Below are 20,149 nucleotides of genomic sequence, written 5' to 3'. Positions count from 1 at the left end.
CCTCAGCCTTCCCATTCGCTGGAATTACAGGTGTGCGCCCCCCTGACCGGCTGGTATGGGCAAAGCCTTATTCATATGTCAAGTTCTTTAATGACCTCTCGCTCTGTCTCCATAGAAGGCCTCACCAAGGGGACACCGCGCTTCAGTCCAGAAGAGAACGGCGACCTGTCGAGTCTGCAGCTCAGCCCCTGGATACCGCCCTCTCTGAGCCGTGGGCCGGTTAGCGACCAATCAACCTGCAGGGGATGAGGCGGGGACACGCAGGCGCACTGGGAGCGGCCGCGGCCGCGGTGCACGCCGGGCAGCGATCGCTGGTCCCTGGGCGGCCCTGGCTTGCCGGTTGCTAGGAGTCGGGGACGCCCGCCCGCCGAGAGCTGCAGCTCAGCAGGCCTGGTTTGGGCTGAAAAGAGCGGGCGCCAGCCGGCTGGTCTCCCCCTGGTCGCCCGCGCCTGCCTAGGGCCTAGGATACCGCGGTGCTCGGGTCTACAAGGAGTGATGGAACCTGGGAAGGTCGGTACGCGGCACGTCCTGGCTAGGCGGGAAGGCGCGTCCCTCACTGCGGCCGGGGGCTGCCCGCGCCCGACTCCTTCGACGGAGTCTGAACGACCGGGACCCGCGGAGCCAGGGGGAGACCCCCGCCCAACTCTCCTAGCAGCGTTTCTCTCCTGGCTGCATCGCGGGAGCTAGGAGTGGGCGTGAGGGGTGGGCCGAGAGGCGGTATCCACGACGTGAGGGCGGGGCGAAGGGCGGTATCCAGGGTGTGAGGGCGGGGAAAGGGGCGGTGTCTAAGGAGGGAAGGCAGGGGAGGGGCGGTACCCAGGGCCTGAGGGCGGGGAAAGGGGCGGTGTCTAAGGAGGGAAGGCAGGGGAGGGGCGGTACCCAGGGCCTGAGGGCGGGGAAAGGGGCGGTGTCTAGGGAGGGGAGGGTCGGTACCCAGGGGGTGAGGGCGGGGAGAGGGGCTGTGTCTAGGGCCTGAGGGCGGAGAGGGGGCGGTATCCAGGGTGTGAGGGCGGGCGGGGGCGGTACTCAGGACGTGTGGGCGGGGAAAGGGGCGGTGTCTAGGGAGGGAAGGCAGGGGGGCGGTACCCAGGGCCTGAGGGCGGGGAGAGGGGCGGTGTCTAGGGCCTGAGGGCGAGGAGAGGGGCGGTACCCAGGGCCTGAGGGCGGGGAGAGGGGCGGTGTCTAGGGCCTGAGGGCGAGGAGAGGGGCGGTACCCAGGGCCTGAGGGCGGGGAGAGGGGCGGTGTCTAGGGAGGGAAGGCAGGGCGGGTTAGGGTTAGGGTTAGGGTTAGGCTTCTATATTTACTTGAATGATTCTGGGATGGTTACTTACCATGCCATATTTTCCTAGTTTGTAAAATGGGCACAATAATAGCCATACCACAGAGTGTTTATAGTGATTTAATGAGATATTACATGTAAGAGTGCTTACAACACTACTATTTTATTAACAAATCTCAGTAAACATAGCTAGTGTTATTGGGTTATTCTTGCTATCTATGAGTACCCACTAAAAGATGAGAAGTTTAGTTTTCCTATATTTCCTCTTACCTTCTCTCTTAGTTTTTCTATTGTTTTCCTATAATAATGTTACATAATTTGTGTTGTATTAATTCTAGGTAGTATCTTTTAACTTTCCTCTAAGTAAGTTAGGAAGATAAGTCCTAAATTACCCTCCATTTCTCCTTAAACAAAACAATATCCTGACTTTTACATCTTTATAACATTCCCTTTCCATTTCCATAAATTATTATGTAACTTTTCTGTGACTTGTTTATAGGTTGATGCATGATTATGTTAGTAGAATTCACTGCAGACCCAAACAGTGTGACAGGACAGTAGAGAAGATGCAGTCCTGGAGCCCTATACACCTTGTCAAAGAAACCCCACAGGGTCAAATAGATACTCAAAATTTTCTTACATTTAACTAATGTACTGCAATGTAATTCACTTCATATTTGGACTATATGTTTCTTAAATGACCCTTTGATTTTCCATTAGTTTCTCTCTCTCTCTCTCTCTCTCTCTCTCTGTATGTGTGTGTGTGTGTGTGTGTGTTGCCCAGGCTGACTTTGAACTCCTGGGCTCTAGAAATCCTCCTGCTTCAGCCTCCTGAGTAGCTGGGACTATAGGCATGTGCTAGCTTCCATTAGTTTCTAGTTGCCTTCTTTTTGACAAAAAATAACAAATATTATTTGTGGGATTAAAACTTATCACTGCGACTTTAAGCTTATTTTTTAAATTTATTGCAGTGCTGGGGATTGAATCCAGGGCCTTGCACATGCTAGGCAAGTACTTTAACAATGAGTAGCACCCCATGTCCTCTTAAGCTTATTTCAGTCATAGTAACTGAAATTCGATTGGTAAGCTGGAAGTCACAGAATAAAAAAAAAAAAAAATTATTTTCCTAAAGCTTGCTGACTTTCTGTTCTCATTGGGATTTATTGTTTCTTGTATGTCTTGGGTAGACCTGAGTTAATATCACTGTTTCTTGAATCCAGTGTCTTCCTCTATTTTGAAATTCTCCCTTTTCAGGGATTGGTAGGAAGAAAACTGTAAGAATGATTTATTGGGGCTGGGGATGTGGCTCAGTGGTAGAGTGCTTGCTTAGCATGCATGAGGCCTTGGGTTCCAACTCTAGCACTCACAAAAACAAACAAAAAACACCCCCCAAAACAACAAAATTATTATCTTTGTTATAGTAATATGCATATTTAGGCCAGCATAGAATTCTAGGACCAAAATAATTTCCCAGAATTTTGAAGCGTTATACTTTTATCTGCTAGCAACTAGTTTGTTTGGTCGACTAAATATCTTTGCAAGGAACATTTCCTTTTTCTCCAGATGATTAGGATCTTTAATATTCTGAAATTACATGTCAGTTTATCTACTGTAGGTCTTTCTTTTTATCCATTTTGTGTTTCCTTGAGGTTTATTCTGATGCATATTTAATGAACATTCTTAAATTAGTAAAAGCAACAGACCCCAGGGCTGGGTAGTTCCTGGCAGCTAAGGAATTACTATATTCGATTCTCAGTTGCATTAAGGAATTGAGCTCCCTGGTCATTGGAACCTAATTACATCGTTCTTTTTTATTTTTAAATTTAATTAATTAATTGATTGATTTTTGTGGTGCTGGAATTGAACCAAGGCTCCCTACCACTGAGCTACGTCTAGCCTTCTTTGGGGGGGGGGGTGCTTAACCACTGAGCCACATCCTGAGCCCTTTTTATGTTTTATTTAATTTGAGACAGGGTGTCCCTGAGTTGCTTAGGACCTCACTAAGTTGCCGAGGCTGGTTTTAAACTTGTGATCCTCCTGCCTCAACCTCCTGAATTCTGAGATCATAGATGTGTGCCATTGCACCCAGCTAAGCAACCTATTCTTCTGCACCAGTATATTTATTGGTTGATAGCAGAGGGCATTTTAACATATCCAAATAAACATCCAGAAGAAGAGAACATAGGGTCTGGAAGGGTCCCCAGCATAGGAACTTCTGTCCCTACAGAGCTGGGGTGTGCCCCTGTCCCAGATAAATGACTTCTGTTCAGCTTCCTGTGAGCCTGCAGGTGTCCACTGTCCAGAAGCTCCCTAAGCCCAACCTTTTGGCTTTTCCCCTAAATTGTAGATGGACTCAATACCTTTATTCTATTTATTTTTTAACGTGGTGCTGAGGATTGAACCCTGTGTCTTCCACATGCGGGGTGAGCGCTCTACCACTGAGCCCCAGCCCCAGCCTACCTTTGGCTTTTTATCAGGACTCCATTGCATAGTGTTACTGAGGCATGGACACTGAGTATAGAACACGGAATGAGAAGGGTTGTCTGGTGTCAGGAGAGGAGACCCAGCCAGGCCTTCTGTCCGGATTCTTCTTGGCCTCTCTGTGCAGCCTTCTTTCTTCCATTATTGGACAAGTAGATCAGAGCATTGCTTGCAGTACAAAGGCAGGGAAGATGAGATGGATTTTAGCTTCCTGTGGCCTGCCTCAGAGAAGAAGGGGCAGGTGAAAGGAGAGCCGCAGAAGCCGGAGAAAGACGGCTGCTCGAGCCTGCACCCTCCGAAGCCGTCTGAGGTGCTTCAGGAACCAAGGAGAAAAGGCCGAGAATATGCATATCATCCCAGTGATTGGGAAAGAAATAACTAGGATTGTGGGAGTGCTGAGCTGGGAACCATGGACGCAAACCAACTAACCGACCCACAGAGTGACTTATGGAAATAACGTGGGTTTATCTGCAAAGTGACGAAGTCCTGAGCCACAAGAACTGGCGGGAGGAAGTTAAAGCCTGAGGACAGTGCGTTTCACTCCAGGCCCTGTGTCCATGAGCACTGAGGCCACACTGCCCTCACTGCCACCTGGCACCCAGCAGGATCTCTGGCCTTGGCTGCACACCTGGACTGACTCTGCCTGGCTGTGCCTTGAGTGGCTGCTGTCTCAGCCCAGAGCTAGCTGGCATGTCCACTGGCAGCTGGACTATTTGTCCAAGGTCATTCTCCTGGGAGGTGACGCTAGCCAGGGTCCTTCTCCCGATGGAAGCGTTGTGAGGAGAGCTCCCGGGAAGCCCTGTGTTGATAGAGGGGAGCCTAGTCAGTCAGCCCACCTGCTCTGAGGGCCGATGAGGTGGTTTTCACGTTGCTGAGGTCTTGTTGCACAGTTCTCTGGAGCTCTGTTATAAACAGGTTCTGGACAAGTTGGTTGATTATGAAGTCAAACTGTGCGCATTTGTGTGTCTGTTTAGAGGGAAAGGTTGATTGTGTGTATAAAGTAGTTTTATGTGTATATAAGTTGTGTGTAGAGAGGTTTTTTTGTGTGTATAGTGAGGTTTTGTGTGCATAGTGAGGTTTTTTTGTGTGTATGTATGTGTAGAGGTGTTTGTAGAGAGGTTTTGTGTTTTGTAGAGAGGTTGTATGTATATGTGTGTATAGAGAGGTTGTGTGTATATACGTGTGTAGAGGTTGTGTGTATGTAGAGAGGTTTTGAGTGTCTGTAGAGGTTTTATGTGTGTGTATAGAGAGGTTGTGTGTGTAGCAGTTACATGTGTAGATTATGTAGAGGTTGTGTGTGTGTGTAGAGGATGTATGTGTGTAGAAAGTTATGTGAATGTGTAGAGATGGTATATGTAGAGGTTGGGTGTATAGAGAGATTGTGTAAAGGTTGTGTGTGTTAGAGGTTTGTGTGTGTAGAGGTTGACTGTGTGTGTGGGCAGGTCTCTTGCACTGGGAGGTGCCTCTTGGGGTGACCGCTCCCCTTCCTTTTCTCTGCCAGGTGCACATGACACTTAATGATAGATGTAAACCCCTCAAAGTCTGATTCTCAGATCTCCTTCACCTGAGTTGAATGGTTTGCTGGCAAGAAGGTTCTGCTGTTGGGCTCTCCTGAAGTGTTTTTTCCCGGGGTCAGGGTTTATTCCTTTTGTGGGAAAATGTTGTTCTTCTGTTCCTTACTTGGTGGACTGGGGAGTAGCTCCACAGCAGGTCCCTTTGCCTACCTGCGTGAGACCCTGGGTTTGATCCTCCAAAGTCTCTTATTTGGTGAGTCAGTTTTAAGCTCCATAGGGCAGGGCCTGAAATGCAGGTCGAGTTGGTCTTTAAAAGATCTCTGCAGAGCAGGGGATGCACACAACATGATTGCAGCCAGTGTGCAGAGATTCAGGGAGTGTGCGTGGCTCATGGGGAGTGTGAGCTCCCGGGAGGAGGGAAGCCTTGTGTCATCCTGAAACCTAACAATCTAAAAAGAAGCAAGAGAAAACCTTCCGGGCTAAGCAGTCTGTTCACTTGATTTTCAAGGGCCCCAAAGCCAGCCAGTCCAGTGCCATCTGTGAGCAAGTAGCTAGTGTCTGGGGTGAAAACTCCAGCTGCTGCTTGGCGCTCTCCTGCCCAAGCAGAGCAGTCTCCCCATGAGCTCTAAGAAGGTCCCCAGGGTCCTGGCCCTCTGGCTTTCTGCCATCCCGGGGTGGGACAAACTGGGAGCTGTCCAGCACCCTCTGTCTTAGGAGCAGGAGCTCCCACCTTCCCCTGTGGGCACAGCACTTAGCTCTTGTTGGAAAATACAAACAAACAATATAGTTTAAACCCACAAAATATTTGATCAGCATTCAACTGCCATTATAACTTGTTTTCTCTTTAATTTTATAATGTGTAATAATTTTTGAAGTAGCCAAAGGAATACATTGTAAAATAATTTTATGGGTAATTTTAGATAGTTAATAACTTTTTAAAATTTATATTTCTGTCTTTTATTTCAGTAGGTTGATGAGTGTTTTTCTCGCAAATGAGAATTAATTACCACTGATTTAAATAGTGTCTGTCATGAAAAAGCTGCTCACTAGAACACATAAAATTAGTAATTTGGAACTTTAAAAAGTCTAACTTTATACTTTTCTTTTTAGAGAAGAACCAAAGATGATACTTGGAAATCAGATGACCTCAGAAAACACCTTTGGGTAATATGTTTTAAGGATTCAAGTTGGGCCATGTGCTGTGGTGGCACACGCCTGTAATCCCAGCCTTTCAGAAGGCTGAGGCAGGAGGATCGTGAGTTCAAAGCCAGCCTCAGCAAAAGTGAGGCACTAAGCAACTCAGTGAGACCCTGTCTCTAAATAAAATACAATCTCCGGTACCCCCCTGCAAAAAAAAAAAAAAAGATTCAAACTAGGGTCCATATGGAGCCTTTATGGGTTTTGTGGACACTCTTGCCTGATTCACAGCCCATACAACTCTGGTTGTATGTGGCTCATTTCAGATGCATTTTTGACTCAAAGTGGAAGCATGTGGCTAATGCCTTTGGAACTGCATCGGGACAGTCCAGGCTGTGGGCTGCCTGTCCTGCTTTTCAGTCCAGCTGACATCTGCACACTCGGGCCATCCTGGGCCAGGCACTCCATGTGCTCCAATGTGTGGTTCTCAGTGCACAGGGCCACCGTGGTGAGGTGGACTGGGGTACAGAGTGAGACTGGGTCCTGCTGCGAGTTGTGCAGTGAAGGTGTGGCTCTGCCTACAGTACAGATGCTTAAAAGGCAGCTCTATCACCTCTTCCTAATCCATGTTGTGTGCCAGCTTTGATTTGCTAACAGATACCAAAGTGTCTGACATGTGGTTTCTAGTCAGCAGTTACAAAACGAAAATAAATAGGAATCCAGGAGCTTTGTGTTCTAAGTACCCCCCCGCCCCAGTCTTGCTGGAATTAGAAGCAGTTCAATCCAGTGTTTTTTATATATATATTTTAGTTGTAGTTACACACAATATCCTTATGTTATTTATTTATTTTTATATGGTGCTGAGGATCGAACCCAGAGCCTTGCATGGGCCAGGCGAGCGCTCTGCAGCCGAGCTACAACCCCAGCCCCTGAATCCAGTGTTTTTTAAGGGACTCTGATATGAGTATGATTCTCACATTCAAATACTAGGTTAATGGAGGGGCTCAGTGGCACAGCGCTTGCCTGGCATGCGAGAGGCCCTGGGCTCCAGCCAGGGCAGGGGAAGAAAAGTCAATGGAAGTGTGCTTTCCTGGTCAAGATGTCCTTCTCTCTCTTGCTTTAGGCGGCACGATCAGGCAGTCCCAAGGAGGAGAAGAAACACAGAGAAAGGAAGCTGCACAAGGAGTCCGAAGTGGAGCTCTCTGAACACAGGGAGCACAAGTACAGGGACCCCGACTCAGATCCTCGGCACCGGGGAAGGACGACTGGGGGAGACCCTCACCCCTCCAAGGAGAGTCCTCGTGGGGAGAGAGACCGAGAAAAACTCCGAGACAGGAGGAGAGACACAAAAGACCGGGAGAAAGAAAAATCGAAAGAGAAATGTCGAGAACAAGACACAGAGAAGCCTCACGGCCGAGGAAAAGACAGAGAAAAGGAGAGAGACAGGAGAGCTAGGAAGGAAGAGCTGGGGCCGACGGCTGTGCACCACAACCTCCTGGGCCCAGAGGCTCGGGACCGGCCCCTGGAGAAGGTGGAGAGGAAGACGCGCTCAGGTGCCTCCTGGGTGCTGGGGGGAAGGGGGTGGGGGAGTGGGGGGGTTGGCTGGACACTTCTTGTGCATTGAATCCAGAGGTGCTCTAGCACTGAGCCGCGTCCCCAGCTATTTTTCTATTTTGAGACAAGGTCTTGTCAAGTTGCTTAGGGCCTTCCTAAGTTGCTGAAGCTGGCCTTGAATCTGCAGTCCTCCTGCCTCACCTCCCCAGTTGTTGGGATTACAGGTGTGCACCACCAAGCCCAACTGCATTTTCCTCTTTAGATATGTTCATTTTTCATTTTGTTTTCTCTTCTAGTTTGCACATGTTTTAGCTTTGAACTTTAAGTTACAGGCTCCTATTGTTTGTGTGAGAGAGACTTTGATTTTTCTTATGCTCATTCAGTCAGTGAAGGAACAGTTAACTTTCTCTTATTTTCTAGAGTTATATTATTGAGATATATTTTAATTATCCCTTTGTGGATAAAAGGTATTTTTATCAAAAGCTCTTTGATAAAAGTATTCCTCAAACATGTCAGTCTTATTTTAAACAGTATCCAAATGCTACTTGTCTGAGTTTGTTGGAGTTCTAATGTAAGGGTGCATACTTTCCCTCTCAAGTGGAAGTTTCTTTGCTAATCTTTGGTTGTGCAGATAGTCTTTGCTTTTTAGCAAAATTCGCTTGAGTCAACTGACATGCAACAGGAGCACATCAGAGAGTGGACAAAGGCTTTCGCCTGGCTGTGCCAGAGCTACAGAGCCAGGACGCTGTCCACTGTGTTGGTCATGTGTCATTTCTGCACAGGGCAGCTGTTTGTAGTGGGGCCTACTGGAATATGGATGTGGTGTGGGCGTTTCTGGGGTTCATACATGGGCATTCTGTGGTGTGTGTGCCCTGGTGTGTGTGTGGTGGGTTAGCTGGGTTGCACTAGTAGCTAGTTTACTGCTCAATACTTCCTTTAAACATTTGGTGTTCTTGATGTTTTCTTTAGGAATGTCTCTCGTTTTCAACAGTGGCTTTTTGCCATTAACTTTGGTTGCTTTTCCTTTCCACACAGCATTGAAGAGAATTGTGCTGAGAAGACCAGTTGTGCAGTTAGACTCCTCACAGTTCCTCTGGTCTCCTTTCTAGGCCCGTCTCCTCATTTCCTTTTCCTCTGTGTCTCCCTCTGGACAGTGTGGCCCCCTTCCCAGTCACCTTTCTCTTGCACTGAGGGATTCAGGCTCGTGGTTTGTTCCTGATGCCCAGGTTTTAGCCCAGTTAGGCCGCTCCTCAAATCCCGGACTTGTGTGTCTGTCTGGGCTGTGCTGTCCAGGAGGTGTCACAAGGCTGACGTGCCCAAACTAGACTATGGGTCCCTCCTCTAGAACCTGCTCCACCTTTCCAGTGGATGGCAATGATTTCTCCTGGGCCTCAGGTCAGAACACCTGGGAATCTTCTGACTCCACACTTTTCCTTTCAGTCTCTGGGAGAGTCCTGTGGGCTGTGCCTTCGCGGTGTGCCGGAGTCTGACCTGCATGCCTGTGTCACAGACTTCCTGGAGAAGGACCAGTGCTCTGCAGACATTTAGTGCATGAGCTTTGCCTCAATCTCTGAAAATTTGATTTTCCCCTTACCTTTTAAAGTGTTGGCTTTAAAAATTTTTACTTTTTATTTACATGTATTAATTGTACACATGAATAGGATTCAGTGTGCTTTTTGAACATGTATGTATAGTGTGCTGAAGTGTTGATTTTCTTAATTGCAAGCTCAGTGACTTTGTTTGTGCACACTCAGAAGTGAAGCCTGGTTTTCCTTGGTGCATCAGGCATCCCCAGAAACTGGGTGCCTGGTGGAGTCCTTCCCACCCCTCCTGCAACTTCTCTCTGGGTCATGCTGGGCCCTAGCTGAACACCCCTCACTTGATAACTGGTACTTTAGCCTCTTGCTGGGGCAGGGCTGCACCTGGCAGTCTTAGCTGTTCTGGGCCCTCCTGCCTCCTGGTCTCTTCTCAGTGGTGGTGGTAGTGGGGGGGCAAAAGGCTATGGGGCCATGCTCTCTCCTCAGCAGATGCCCAGGGCAGGGGTGTCCTTGGAGCTTCACAGGTGGCTAAGACGACTGGCTTGGTGGGCTGACTTTCCTTCTCTGACCAGGTTCTGCTTTGCCAGGAAGCTCTTCTACTGATGCCCAGAAACCCTGGAGACGTCATGTGCTGCGCTGTTGCCCCTCTAGGCTATCAGGGGAACTAGGTGCTGCCAGGTGCTCAGTAACCAACTGGAGAGGGCAGCGTTCTGCCTGCCTCTCAGATTGTGGTTTTAAGTTTAGAACGAGGACTCGCCATTGTGGGGCTTGGGGCATGTGCTGGAGTGGAGGAAGGTCTGGAGTACATGCTGATGAAGGTGTCATGTGCAGTGGAGCCTGGGTGTGGTGCTGGGTCTTCTGATATGCTGAAGGTTGGGGATACTAAGATGGGTTTTATTTTTTTAGTAAGCAAAGTAAGAATCGAAGAAAAAGAAAGGCGAGATGAAGACTCTGAAAGAGGAGATGAAGATAGAGAAAGAAGATACCGAGAAAGAAAGGTACACAGGGCCCCCGAGAAAGGGCCCCCTGGTGCTCCAGCGGAGGCTGGAGCCTGACTTAGAGGCACCCGTGAGAGTCCCTGTCAGGCTGAGGCCAGCCAGCTGCTGATCCCAAGGGCAGCTCCTGATGTTTATTACGTTTAGAAGACACAGATAAATAATAAGAAAACAAAAACCGTCTACTCCCCACCCAGAGATAATTACTGATAATATTTAAATATGTATCTGACCAGTTTGTACACATGAATGCATAGGTAATATGTAAACTTTTTTCTTAAGTTAGATTTTTACTAAGTTTTATAGATCATTTGAACTTGACATATCTTGGGCGTTTTCTTAAGTCATCATATTTCTGATATTTTAATGGACACGTTTTAATGATATAGATGCATCGGTTCTGCTATTTTTGGACATGGAGATTGCTTATGAATTTTTTTGTTGTTAAGACATCCATGGGGTGAACTTTTTACATTTATTCATAATTATTTTCTTATGGTTAATTTCTGGAAATGAAGGTGTTGGATCAAAGTAAATGTAAACCCCATTTGCTTTACACAAAAGTCATGATTATTTGTATCACCACAGTGCAATTCCCCCATGTCCTGGGCAGCAATGGGCCTCATCATTTTTTTTTTTTTTTAATATTTATTTTTTAGTTTTAGGTGAATACAATATCTTTATTTTGGTGCAGAGGATCGAACCCAGTGCCTCATGGGTGCTAAGCAAGCACTCTACCACTTGAGCCACAACCCTAGCCCCTGGGCATCATCATTTTTAATCTTTGTTAATTTGATTCAGAAGAAATTGAATTTCTGAAGATCTTCTTTTTTTTAATATATATATTTAGTTGTAGATGGACACAACATCTTGATTTTACTTATTTATCTCTATGTGGTGCTGAGGATTGAACCCAGTACCTCACACATACAAGGCAAGCGCTCTACCACTGAGCTACACCCCCAACCCTGAACATTTTCCTTTTTAAAAAAAAGTTTTATTTTTAATTGGCACATAGTAGTTGTGCATATTTATCGGGTGCAGTGTGACCTTGTAACACACGTGCAGTGTGTAATGATCATTGCAGTTCATTGGCGTATCCATCCCCTCAGACTTTGCTTTTTTGCATTAGGGACATTGGAAACCCACTGTGCTGGCTGTTTTGAAATACCCAGTTAGCTGCTGTCAGCAGCAAGTGCCCTTCTGTGCATGGAGCAGAAGTCTTCCTGTATCCCACTGCACCCTCTGGGAGTCTTGAAAAGAGTTTACTGCCCTCTTGGCAAGTTACACCTGTTGCCCTTGTTACTTTCTTGTGGCATGGCTAACTTTTAAAGTCTAATGTGCCAGTCCTCTGTGTTGCTGTTGGTTGTCTAGAATTGATGGACCTGTGGGATCTTTATTTTTATAAGTCAGTGCAAATCATGAAGTAGGCAGGTCTGCCCTCACCAGCCCTCTTGCTGCGGCAGCACCCAGCCCTTCCCTGACTCCAGCTTCTGTGAGTACCACGTCAATCTTCAGTTCCCGCTGAGTTTGTTCTGGTGAATGAATGGTGACAGTGATCTAACCTGTCCACTGAGGAGCTGGCCAGACACCTGCCTTTCTTATCCTGGCAAAGGCCAGTGGGGTGGACCAGAGTCTGGGAGAACAGAGCAAAGGAGAAGAAAGAGACTGTTGGGTCCCCAGGAGGGGTGAGGGACTGTAGGGAATCACGTGGTGAGGAGGGATCCTGGATGGAGAGTCCAGAGGCCCCTGCTTGGGGTGAGGCTGGGGACATGTGTGCTGTGGGGTCTGTAGGTCTGTGGACGGTGCCCCCAGAGTGGAGTCTGAGCCAAAGGCTGGGTCCTAATAACCTGGTACACATTCTGGTGAGTGTCATCCATCTTTCCTGGGCACCCACGGTGGCTTTGGGGACCTGGGGATGACTGCAGGATGGCCCCATTTTCAAGACTCTTCGTCTGGTTGCACCATTAGTGTGAGGGATGTGACCCTGCACTGGAGAGAGGAAGCATCCTGCCGTGGTGCTCACTGAGGGGCTCCTGGGTGGCACAGAGGCTTTCTGGGAGGGGCCCATAGGGCCTAGATTCTGAGTGCTGCTTTTGCTTTGCTGATTCTGTCACTGAGACCTTTAACTTATAGAAATAAGAAGTTGACTTTGGTTGACAGTTTGGAGATTCTCGTCCCTGATCGACTGGTCCTATTGTCTTGGGTCTGTGGCAAGGCAGAGCATCAAGTGGGAGCACATAATGGACTAAGCCCACTCGCCACAGACCAGGGAATAGAGAGAGAGGAAGAGACTGGGGTCCCAGAGCCTCTACTGGGAGAATGCCCCAGTGAACCAAGGACTTCCCCCTAGGCCCCTTCTTCTAAAGGTCCACAGCACCTCCCAGCAGTGCCACCCTGGAGACCAAGCCTTAACACAGAAGCCTGTGGGCACATTTAGCACCCAAGCCTTCATACTAGGGAGCTGGACACTGCTTTCCATATCAGGGTGAGGACAGTGGACCTCTGCACCTCTGTTACCTGTGGGTTCAGAGGCCAGCCGTGTGGAGAAGTGGAGCATTTTCTTTCTAGAGGTAGCAGATTGCCCTGGGGAGATACGTGCTGTGATGAGTGGTGATGGAGCAGAGGGGCAAGGGTGGCTCTGAGTTCCCCGCTGTTCACCCCGGTGTAAAGGCAGGGCCACTGTCCTCGCTCATGTGCGTCTCCCTGTTGCGCTTCCCAGTTGCAGTATGGGGACAGCAAAGACAACCCTCTCAAGTACTGGCTTTATAAGGAGGGTGGTGAAAGAAGGCACAGGAAGCCACGGGAAGCAGATCGAGAGAGGAAACACCGAGAAAAAAGCAGCACACGGGAGAAAAAAGAAAGACATTCAAAAGAAAAGAGCAGCGCGTTCTCTGACAAAGAAGGGGAAGAAAGACATAAAGAGAAACGACACAAAGAAGCCTTTCATTTTGACGAGAGGCACCGAAGCAGCATGGATAAAAAAGAGAGACTGTGGAAAGAAGAGCACAGGAAAAGGGAGTCCAAGGTATGATCTTGGTGCTCGGTGGGGTCCCCAGTCGTCCGAGTCCGTGTGAGTGGCGGCTCTGGAGGAAGTCGGACCTGTCACGGGGATGCCTGAGAGTGGGCTTGGAGAAGTGTGGCTAATTGTGTACTGCTCTATTTTGCCTTTTAGGAATCATGAATGCAAGTCTTTCGATTATGGTATCAGAATACTTTGGCCAGATTTGGAAATCTATTGTGAAAGTTTAAATTTAACATTCAAAAGGAAGCTGGCAGCTGGGTATGGTGGTGTACCCTGTGATCCCAACCACTGGGAGGCCAAGGAAGGAGAGTCACAGGTTCAAGGCCAGCCTCAGCAACTTGGTGAGGCCCTAGGCAATTTAACAAGAAGACCCTATCTCAAAATAAAAAACAAAAAGGGCTGGGGATGTGGCTTAATGACTAGGCATCCCTGGGTTCAATTCCCAGCACCAAAAACAGGAAAAAAAAAGCTGATATTTTTAAGGCAAAAAAGAAGTGAATAATTATGAAGCAGTTATTGTCAACCAGAATCGGTGGTATAAATCTGCTAAAAAACAAGACAGATGAAACTATAAAACAAGCACTGGGTTCCTTCCATGTATGAGAGCCTCACCTCTGCAGTTGCTCACTGTTTCCCTAGACGCACCTTGGTCCCACCTGTTCTTACGTGTGTGCTCTCTTCCTGCAGAGTCTGAAGCTGATGGGATTCAGTTGTCATGTTTCTTTCTTTTTTTTTAGTTGTAGGTGGACACAATACCTTTATTTCACCTATTTGTAGGTGGTGCCTCATATATGCTAGGTGAGCGAGCGTTCTACTGCTGAGCCGCAAGCCCACCCCTGCATTGTCATGTTTTTTGGTGTGCATCTGGTCAGGAAGCCCAGGTGGTACCGAGCCTGGGGAACGCTCCAACCCTCTGAGCCACGGTGGGGTAGCTGAGGGCCTGGCTTGGAACCAGGAGCGTCTGAGCGGGACGCATTTGTGGTAGGGATGGCCTTCAGCTGGTCAGCCCTCAGTACTGCTGTGTCACAGGTCAGTCCCCGGCCTTCATCGCCCTCAGCCAAGGCCTTCCTCCCTGTGCGAGCTCCACAGCCCTCCTTGTGGATCAGAACACTGGTCCTGCTCCCCACGCTCTGAGAGAGCACTGTTTACCTGTGTGGTGCCTAAAGCCCATGCCTTCCCTACACCCACCCCCGTCACCCCTCTAAGCCCCTTGCCAGAAAGCCAAGTGGGGCAGCTGCTGAGGCATAGCCTCAGGACAGCTTGCAGTCTGTGTTTAAAAGCTCTTTCCCTGGATCACAACTTTTATTGTTTCCCCCGACATTTTATTACGAATGTATTTATACATATAGCAAAGCTGACAGAATCTGACAGAGAATGCCCACATACCCATGTTAGATTCCAGCACAGACTTTGTTTTTTGAACTTGCGTACTGTTCATGCCCTAGGTCATAATAAGTTATTTGAAATGACTGCTTGGCTGGTGTTTATTTAATTCTGCCCCAGAAACACCTTTCTGGATATGTCTTAATACATGTATTTGGCTTTTATAAAGGTGGGTGCAGAAGTGGTCCATTAGGAACATTATTCTGCATTTTTACTAAATCACTGCCTTTAAAAGTAGTTCCAGTTGGGCTTGGTGGTGCACGCCTCTAACCCCAGCATCTTAGGAGGCTGAGGCAGGAGGGTTGCAAGTTCAAAGCCAGCCTCAGCAACTTAATGAAAGCCCTAAGCAACTTAGTGAGGCCCCTGTCTCAAAATAAAAAATAAAAAGGGCTGGGGATGTGGCTCAGTGGTTAAGTGCTTCTGGGTTCAATCCTGAGTACAAAAAAAAAAAAAAAAAAAATCCCTAAAAAACGACAAAAAAACAACTAGATCCAGATGTTTCCGATGACTGACAAACTCCCTTTTTTAGACTGTAGTAGAGTTGCTGCTGTGTGACCGGCCTTGTTCTAGGCACTGAGATTACAGCTGTGAACCGTAATGTGGTGGTGAGGCTTGAACCCAGTGCTTCTGTTCTCTAATTAGAGAACCTGTGGGATGAGCACATGTGCAGTTTGACATCAGGGGTGGTACTGAGCATTTATAATCAATGTTTTTCTTTGTGGAGACTTGCAGGTACTCAGAAGATGCTTTTCAACCTTGTTTCTGTTAGAGTAGTATTTCGTGTCCTAGGGGCATTCTGAGTAACTGTACCTGGATAACAGATATAAATCAGAACTGTTCCCAAGAGTGTGTTCTCCTTGGTCACTGCTCTCTTCCCCTCTATGGTGGTGTTTTTCAGTGCTGGGAATTGAACCCAAGGCGTGTGCGGTATCACGGAGCTTCATACATGCCATCCCTTTTTTTCTGAAATGTTTATTTTGAGACAGGGTTCTCTAATTTGCCCAAACTGGCCTTGAACTTGTGATTCTCCTGCAAGGACTCCCAACTAGTAGGGATTACAGGCGTGCCCCACCACACCTCGCCCTGTATAATTTTTTGTCCATTATTTTAATTAAATCATGTGTCTTTTATCATAAACATTATACAGTTATCAATTAGAGATGCGGTGTGGTTAAGCTGATGAATGTGACAAGTGTTTTCCTAAAGTCCTAAAGTCATTAGCCTCTTCTGGGACCCTATCTGCTGTGCTTTTATTCTTTTGAAGGTCAGATCATGCTCCTTTCTGCTCTTGGTAGTAGCGGCTTTGACCATCCGTTGTAAGTTTCTGTTTCTAGTCCAGAACTACAGAGCCCTAGTCCTGAGGGACCAGGTGGCAAGGCCACAGGAGTTGGACAGTGAATTGCTGAGCCCTGTCCAGCTCTGCCTGTGAGGCCACCAGGGTCAGCAGTGTGGTCCTCCTCTGGGTGTCATAGAAGTGGAGGTAGTGGAGGTTGAAGCACCTGCCATCACTGGCCTTGGGACCTCTCACCTGGCCCCAGGTGCAGTACTGGCTGGCAATAGTCCAGGTCAGGACCCTCTAGCACTGCTCCTGTCTGTCCACCCCCAGGCTTAATTGTTCTAATCCAGTCGGTCAGTTTCCTCCTCTTCCTCCTGCTGTCTGCCCAGTTGCAGGTCTCGCCGTGTTCCTATTGAGCTCTACACATCGCATTCTTTTCCCTGCCTCTGTTCTGTAGACTATGACAGACTGTTCTGTTAAATGTGTAATTATATTATCATTAAATTTTTTTAATATTTATTTTTTAGTTGTAACTAGACACAATAGCTTTATTTTATGTGTTGCTGAGGATCGAACCCAGGCCCTCGTACATGCTAGGTGAAGGCTCTACCTCTGAGCCACAGCCTCAGCCCCTATATTATTATTAATTTTAGAAATATTTTTAAATCCAGAAAAGCATAAAAAAATACGAATTGCCCTGTTTGGTGTGTGAGCCCCTAACCGCCTGTTCCTGAGCATGGATGGGCTGCAGTCACGCGGCTCCTTTCTCTTTGTTGTGGGAAATACTTAATACAGGAATATAGGTTTTTTCATATTTTTTATTGGCGCGTTATGGTTGTCCCTAGTGGTGGGATTTGTCATGATGTGTTTGTTTATTTCTCCACACAATATAAAAATATGATTGGCCAGTATCCTTCCCAGAATTCCCTCTTCCCTCTCCTCCTGCCACCCCCTGGCCTGCAGATCTCCCTTTGATTATTCACGAGATTCCTCTTCTTTTCCTTTTTCCTCTCTAGCTTCCACATATGAGAGAAGACATATGACCCGTGACCTTCTAAGTTTGGCTTACTTTGCTTAACGTGATGTTCCACCCGTTTTCCTGCAGATGCCATGATCTAGTTTTCTTACGGCTGAGTCAAACTCCACTGTGTGTTTACTCCACATTTTCCTTATCCATCTGTTGATGACACCTCGGCTGGTTCCGTGGTTTGGCTTTTGTGAATTGTGCTGCCATAAACATTGGTGTGCGTGTGTCACTGGAGTATGACTTTAATTCTTTAGGCTAAACACCGGGGAATGGGTCGAGGTGGGTCAGATGGTGCTCCCATGCCTGGTCTTTTGAAGAACCTCCACACTGATTTCCATGTGGCCGTACTAATTTACAATCCCACAACAGTGGAAAAGCGATCCCTTTCCCCCACATCCTCTTCCCATTTATTGTCTAATGTGGGGTGCCGTCTACGACCCGTGCAGACAGCTAACTAAAGTCACCTGAGGAAAATTCCCAAGGCATCAGAATAAAACACAGACACCCAGTTTACCTTTAAATCAAGCTCCAGGTGGGCTCCTCTGCCCTCGGCCTCAAGCTCCCCAAACGGGAGAGTGAGGAATCACACGAGAGGCTGGCGAGAGAGAAAGCCGAGCACGTTCTGAGTGCACTTTTATTAGGGGACTCTAAATTCTTAGAAATTTCCATCCAATGAAGGTGAAGCGGGGCAGGCTCACAAGGACAGGTGAGGTAATTGGATCCTTGGGGATCCAATGGGAAGGCACACCCATGCACAGAGACACAGTGGCTCAACCCTAAAGGTTGGGGCTATCATCTGGTTACCTAGGCAACCAGATCACAGAGTGACCGAGGAAGCCACAGCAATGAGAAGAGGAGAGGAACGCAGTCACGGGCTAGCTTGGCCTCCCACAGTGGGGGTAGTTAGTGATCATCTAAAGGGGCTGCAGTGTAGCTCAGTGGTGGAGCACTTGTCTGGCACACAGGAGACCCTGGGTCCAATCCCCAGCATTGCAAACACAACAAAACCAAGAAGGGAATAGCCTGTGGTCCCAGGTACCGGGGAGCCTGAGGCAGTGGGGTCCCAACTTCAAGTTCAACCTAGGCAACTTAATGAAACTCTTTCTCAAAATTAAAAAAAAAAAAAATGTAAAGTACTGGAGATGTAGAGCACGCCTGGGTCGAGTCAGCAGTACTGCAAAATAAAAACCCAAACCCAAACCGTCTGATGTTCCCTATGTGGTCAGAAGCTCATCTGTTCAACAAGGAGCCTAACACTGAATCCTAAGATCATGAACATACTTGCTATTATGAATTATTCTGTGATGAGCAAGTTGAAATCTCACTACAGTCTTTGGTTGCTTTCCAGTTTAAGCGTAAGTGCTGCTGAAGCAAGCACTCTGTGCCTATTCTCTGAGAGTTTTCTTAGAGGTCCAAGCAAGCCTGGTATTGTTGACTCTTTTGAAGCTTTTGTACAGGTTGCCTGTGCTTCCCAAGGACCATTCCCAGGGCTCTTGCCTTCCTTCACTCCAGGGGCGCCCTTCCCCCAGCTGCCTCCTCCTGCGTGTTGCGCTTCAGACGAGGCTCTTTCCAAATATCCACTGTGTATATTGATTTATAATCTTAGAGTTTCAGTTTTATTTCAAAACATTCATTTGATTCGAGAGAAGGTTGCTTAAATTTTTGTGTGTGCTGTGCTGGGGATTGAACTGAGGACCTTGTGCAGGCTAGGCAGATGCTCTACCACTGGGCCACACCCCTTCCCTTCACAGTTTCATTCTGTGGGCAGTGGATCTGTGGAATAGGCATAGTCTGCTTGCCTCAGAATTCACAGTTTTAAGTAGTCTGAGGAACTTGTCAGATTAATTGGTACATACTATGTTACTTATGTGAAATGGATGGCCTTCTCACTTTCACTTATGGAGGTGACGTATAATCACCTTGTCCAATACACTGTCTTAAAATTTGCCTGCATTAGTTTTCTAATTTACTCCAAATAGCTAGTAAATAGTCATTTTGAAATAAGTTCCAAGGAGGGTTTGAGTGTGTGCTTGTGTTATGGGGGTGGTCACACGCCATGCACGGTGACGTGGCTCTTAATGGGTGTGCACTCTTCCTCTCTTGACAGAATGGTGAACCCAGAAGCCGGGGAACAAGTCTGAGAAAAGATGGGACTGGCAACCAGTAAGGAGATGTATATTGACTGTCAAGTGAGAAGCAGTTCTCATGGAATGCTTTAAAATGAGTTTTTCTTATTAGATTTAATTACACCTGGTAAATTGGAATAAATTATAGTTAAACTTTACTTTCTCTAGATTTAACCCCTCCAAATCATATTTTAGGCATACTAAGGGAGCCTGGACATAACTTGCTATAGTCATATTTTGATTTTTTAAGTATTTAGTCATATAAATTTTTTTTCTTTATTCTTTTTTCTGTTTTTTTAGTGTTGGGGATGGAACTGAGGAGTGCTTTACCACTGAACTGTACCCTCAGTCCTTTTATTTTATTTTTTATTTTTTTAAATTTAGTTGTCAATGGATCTTTTATTTATATGTGGTGCTGGGGCTCGAACTTAGGGCCTCACATATGCCAGGCAAACACTCTACCACTGAGCCACTACTCCAGCCCCCCTCCGTCTTTTTGTATTTTTTGTTTTGAGGCAAGTCTTGCTAAGTTGCCCATCCTGGCATGAAACTTTGCAGTCCTCCTGCCTCAGCCTCCCAAGTCTCTGGGATTACTGGCATGCACCACCACACCCAGCTGCTCAAGTCTGGTGTTGAGTTGGTGTGAATCTGCATTGTAAAAACTAAGAATCAGTTTAAAATCTGATTCATTTTAGGCCCTGGCTAACGTTATAAAATATCATTAAAAATTAGGCCAGGTGCGGTGGTGCATGCCTGTAATCCCAGCAGCCTGGGAGGCTGAGGCAGGAGGACTGCAAGTTCAAAGCCAGCCTC

General features: G+C 47.3%; 1 protein-coding gene and 1 non-coding gene across 7 annotated transcripts in view; both read left to right on the top strand.

The window, feature by feature from the left end:
• Positions 1-284: 284 nt before the first annotated feature.
• Dync2i1 (dynein 2 intermediate chain 1) overlaps positions 285-20,149 on the top strand; it is a 60,018-nt gene continuing 40,153 nt past the window's right edge. For 2 of the 6 annotated variants that reach the window (XM_027923850.2, XM_071610601.1), the window contains exons 1-6: positions 285-510; positions 6,386-6,439; positions 7,536-7,965; positions 10,411-10,502; positions 13,222-13,527; positions 19,318-19,373. In XM_027923850.2, the coding sequence (XP_027779651.2) occupies positions 496-510; positions 6,386-6,439; positions 7,536-7,965; positions 10,411-10,502; positions 13,222-13,527; positions 19,318-19,373 (953 nt within the window). In that variant the 5' untranslated portion in view covers positions 285-495. Of the gene's footprint in view, positions 511-6,385; positions 6,440-7,535; positions 7,966-10,410; positions 10,503-13,221; positions 13,528-13,752; positions 13,866-19,317; positions 19,374-19,444; positions 19,464-20,149 lie in introns of those variants that run through there. The other 4 variants (XM_071610594.1, XM_071610606.1, XM_071610604.1 and 1 more) reach the window with 4 other exon arrangements.
• Positions 18,135-18,206, top strand: Trnaa-ggc (transfer RNA alanine (anticodon GGC)). The gene has a single exon. It is a non-coding gene; the product is annotated as a tRNA-Ala (tRNA).

The sequence above is a fragment of the Marmota flaviventris genome, chromosome 1, assembly GCF_047511675.1.
Source record: "Marmota flaviventris isolate mMarFla1 chromosome 1, mMarFla1.hap1, whole genome shotgun sequence".
Taxonomy (NCBI): domain Eukaryota; kingdom Metazoa; phylum Chordata; class Mammalia; order Rodentia; family Sciuridae; genus Marmota; species Marmota flaviventris.
The sequence above is the reverse complement of the archived record's forward strand: the minus strand, read 5'-3'. Positions and strand labels throughout refer to the sequence as shown.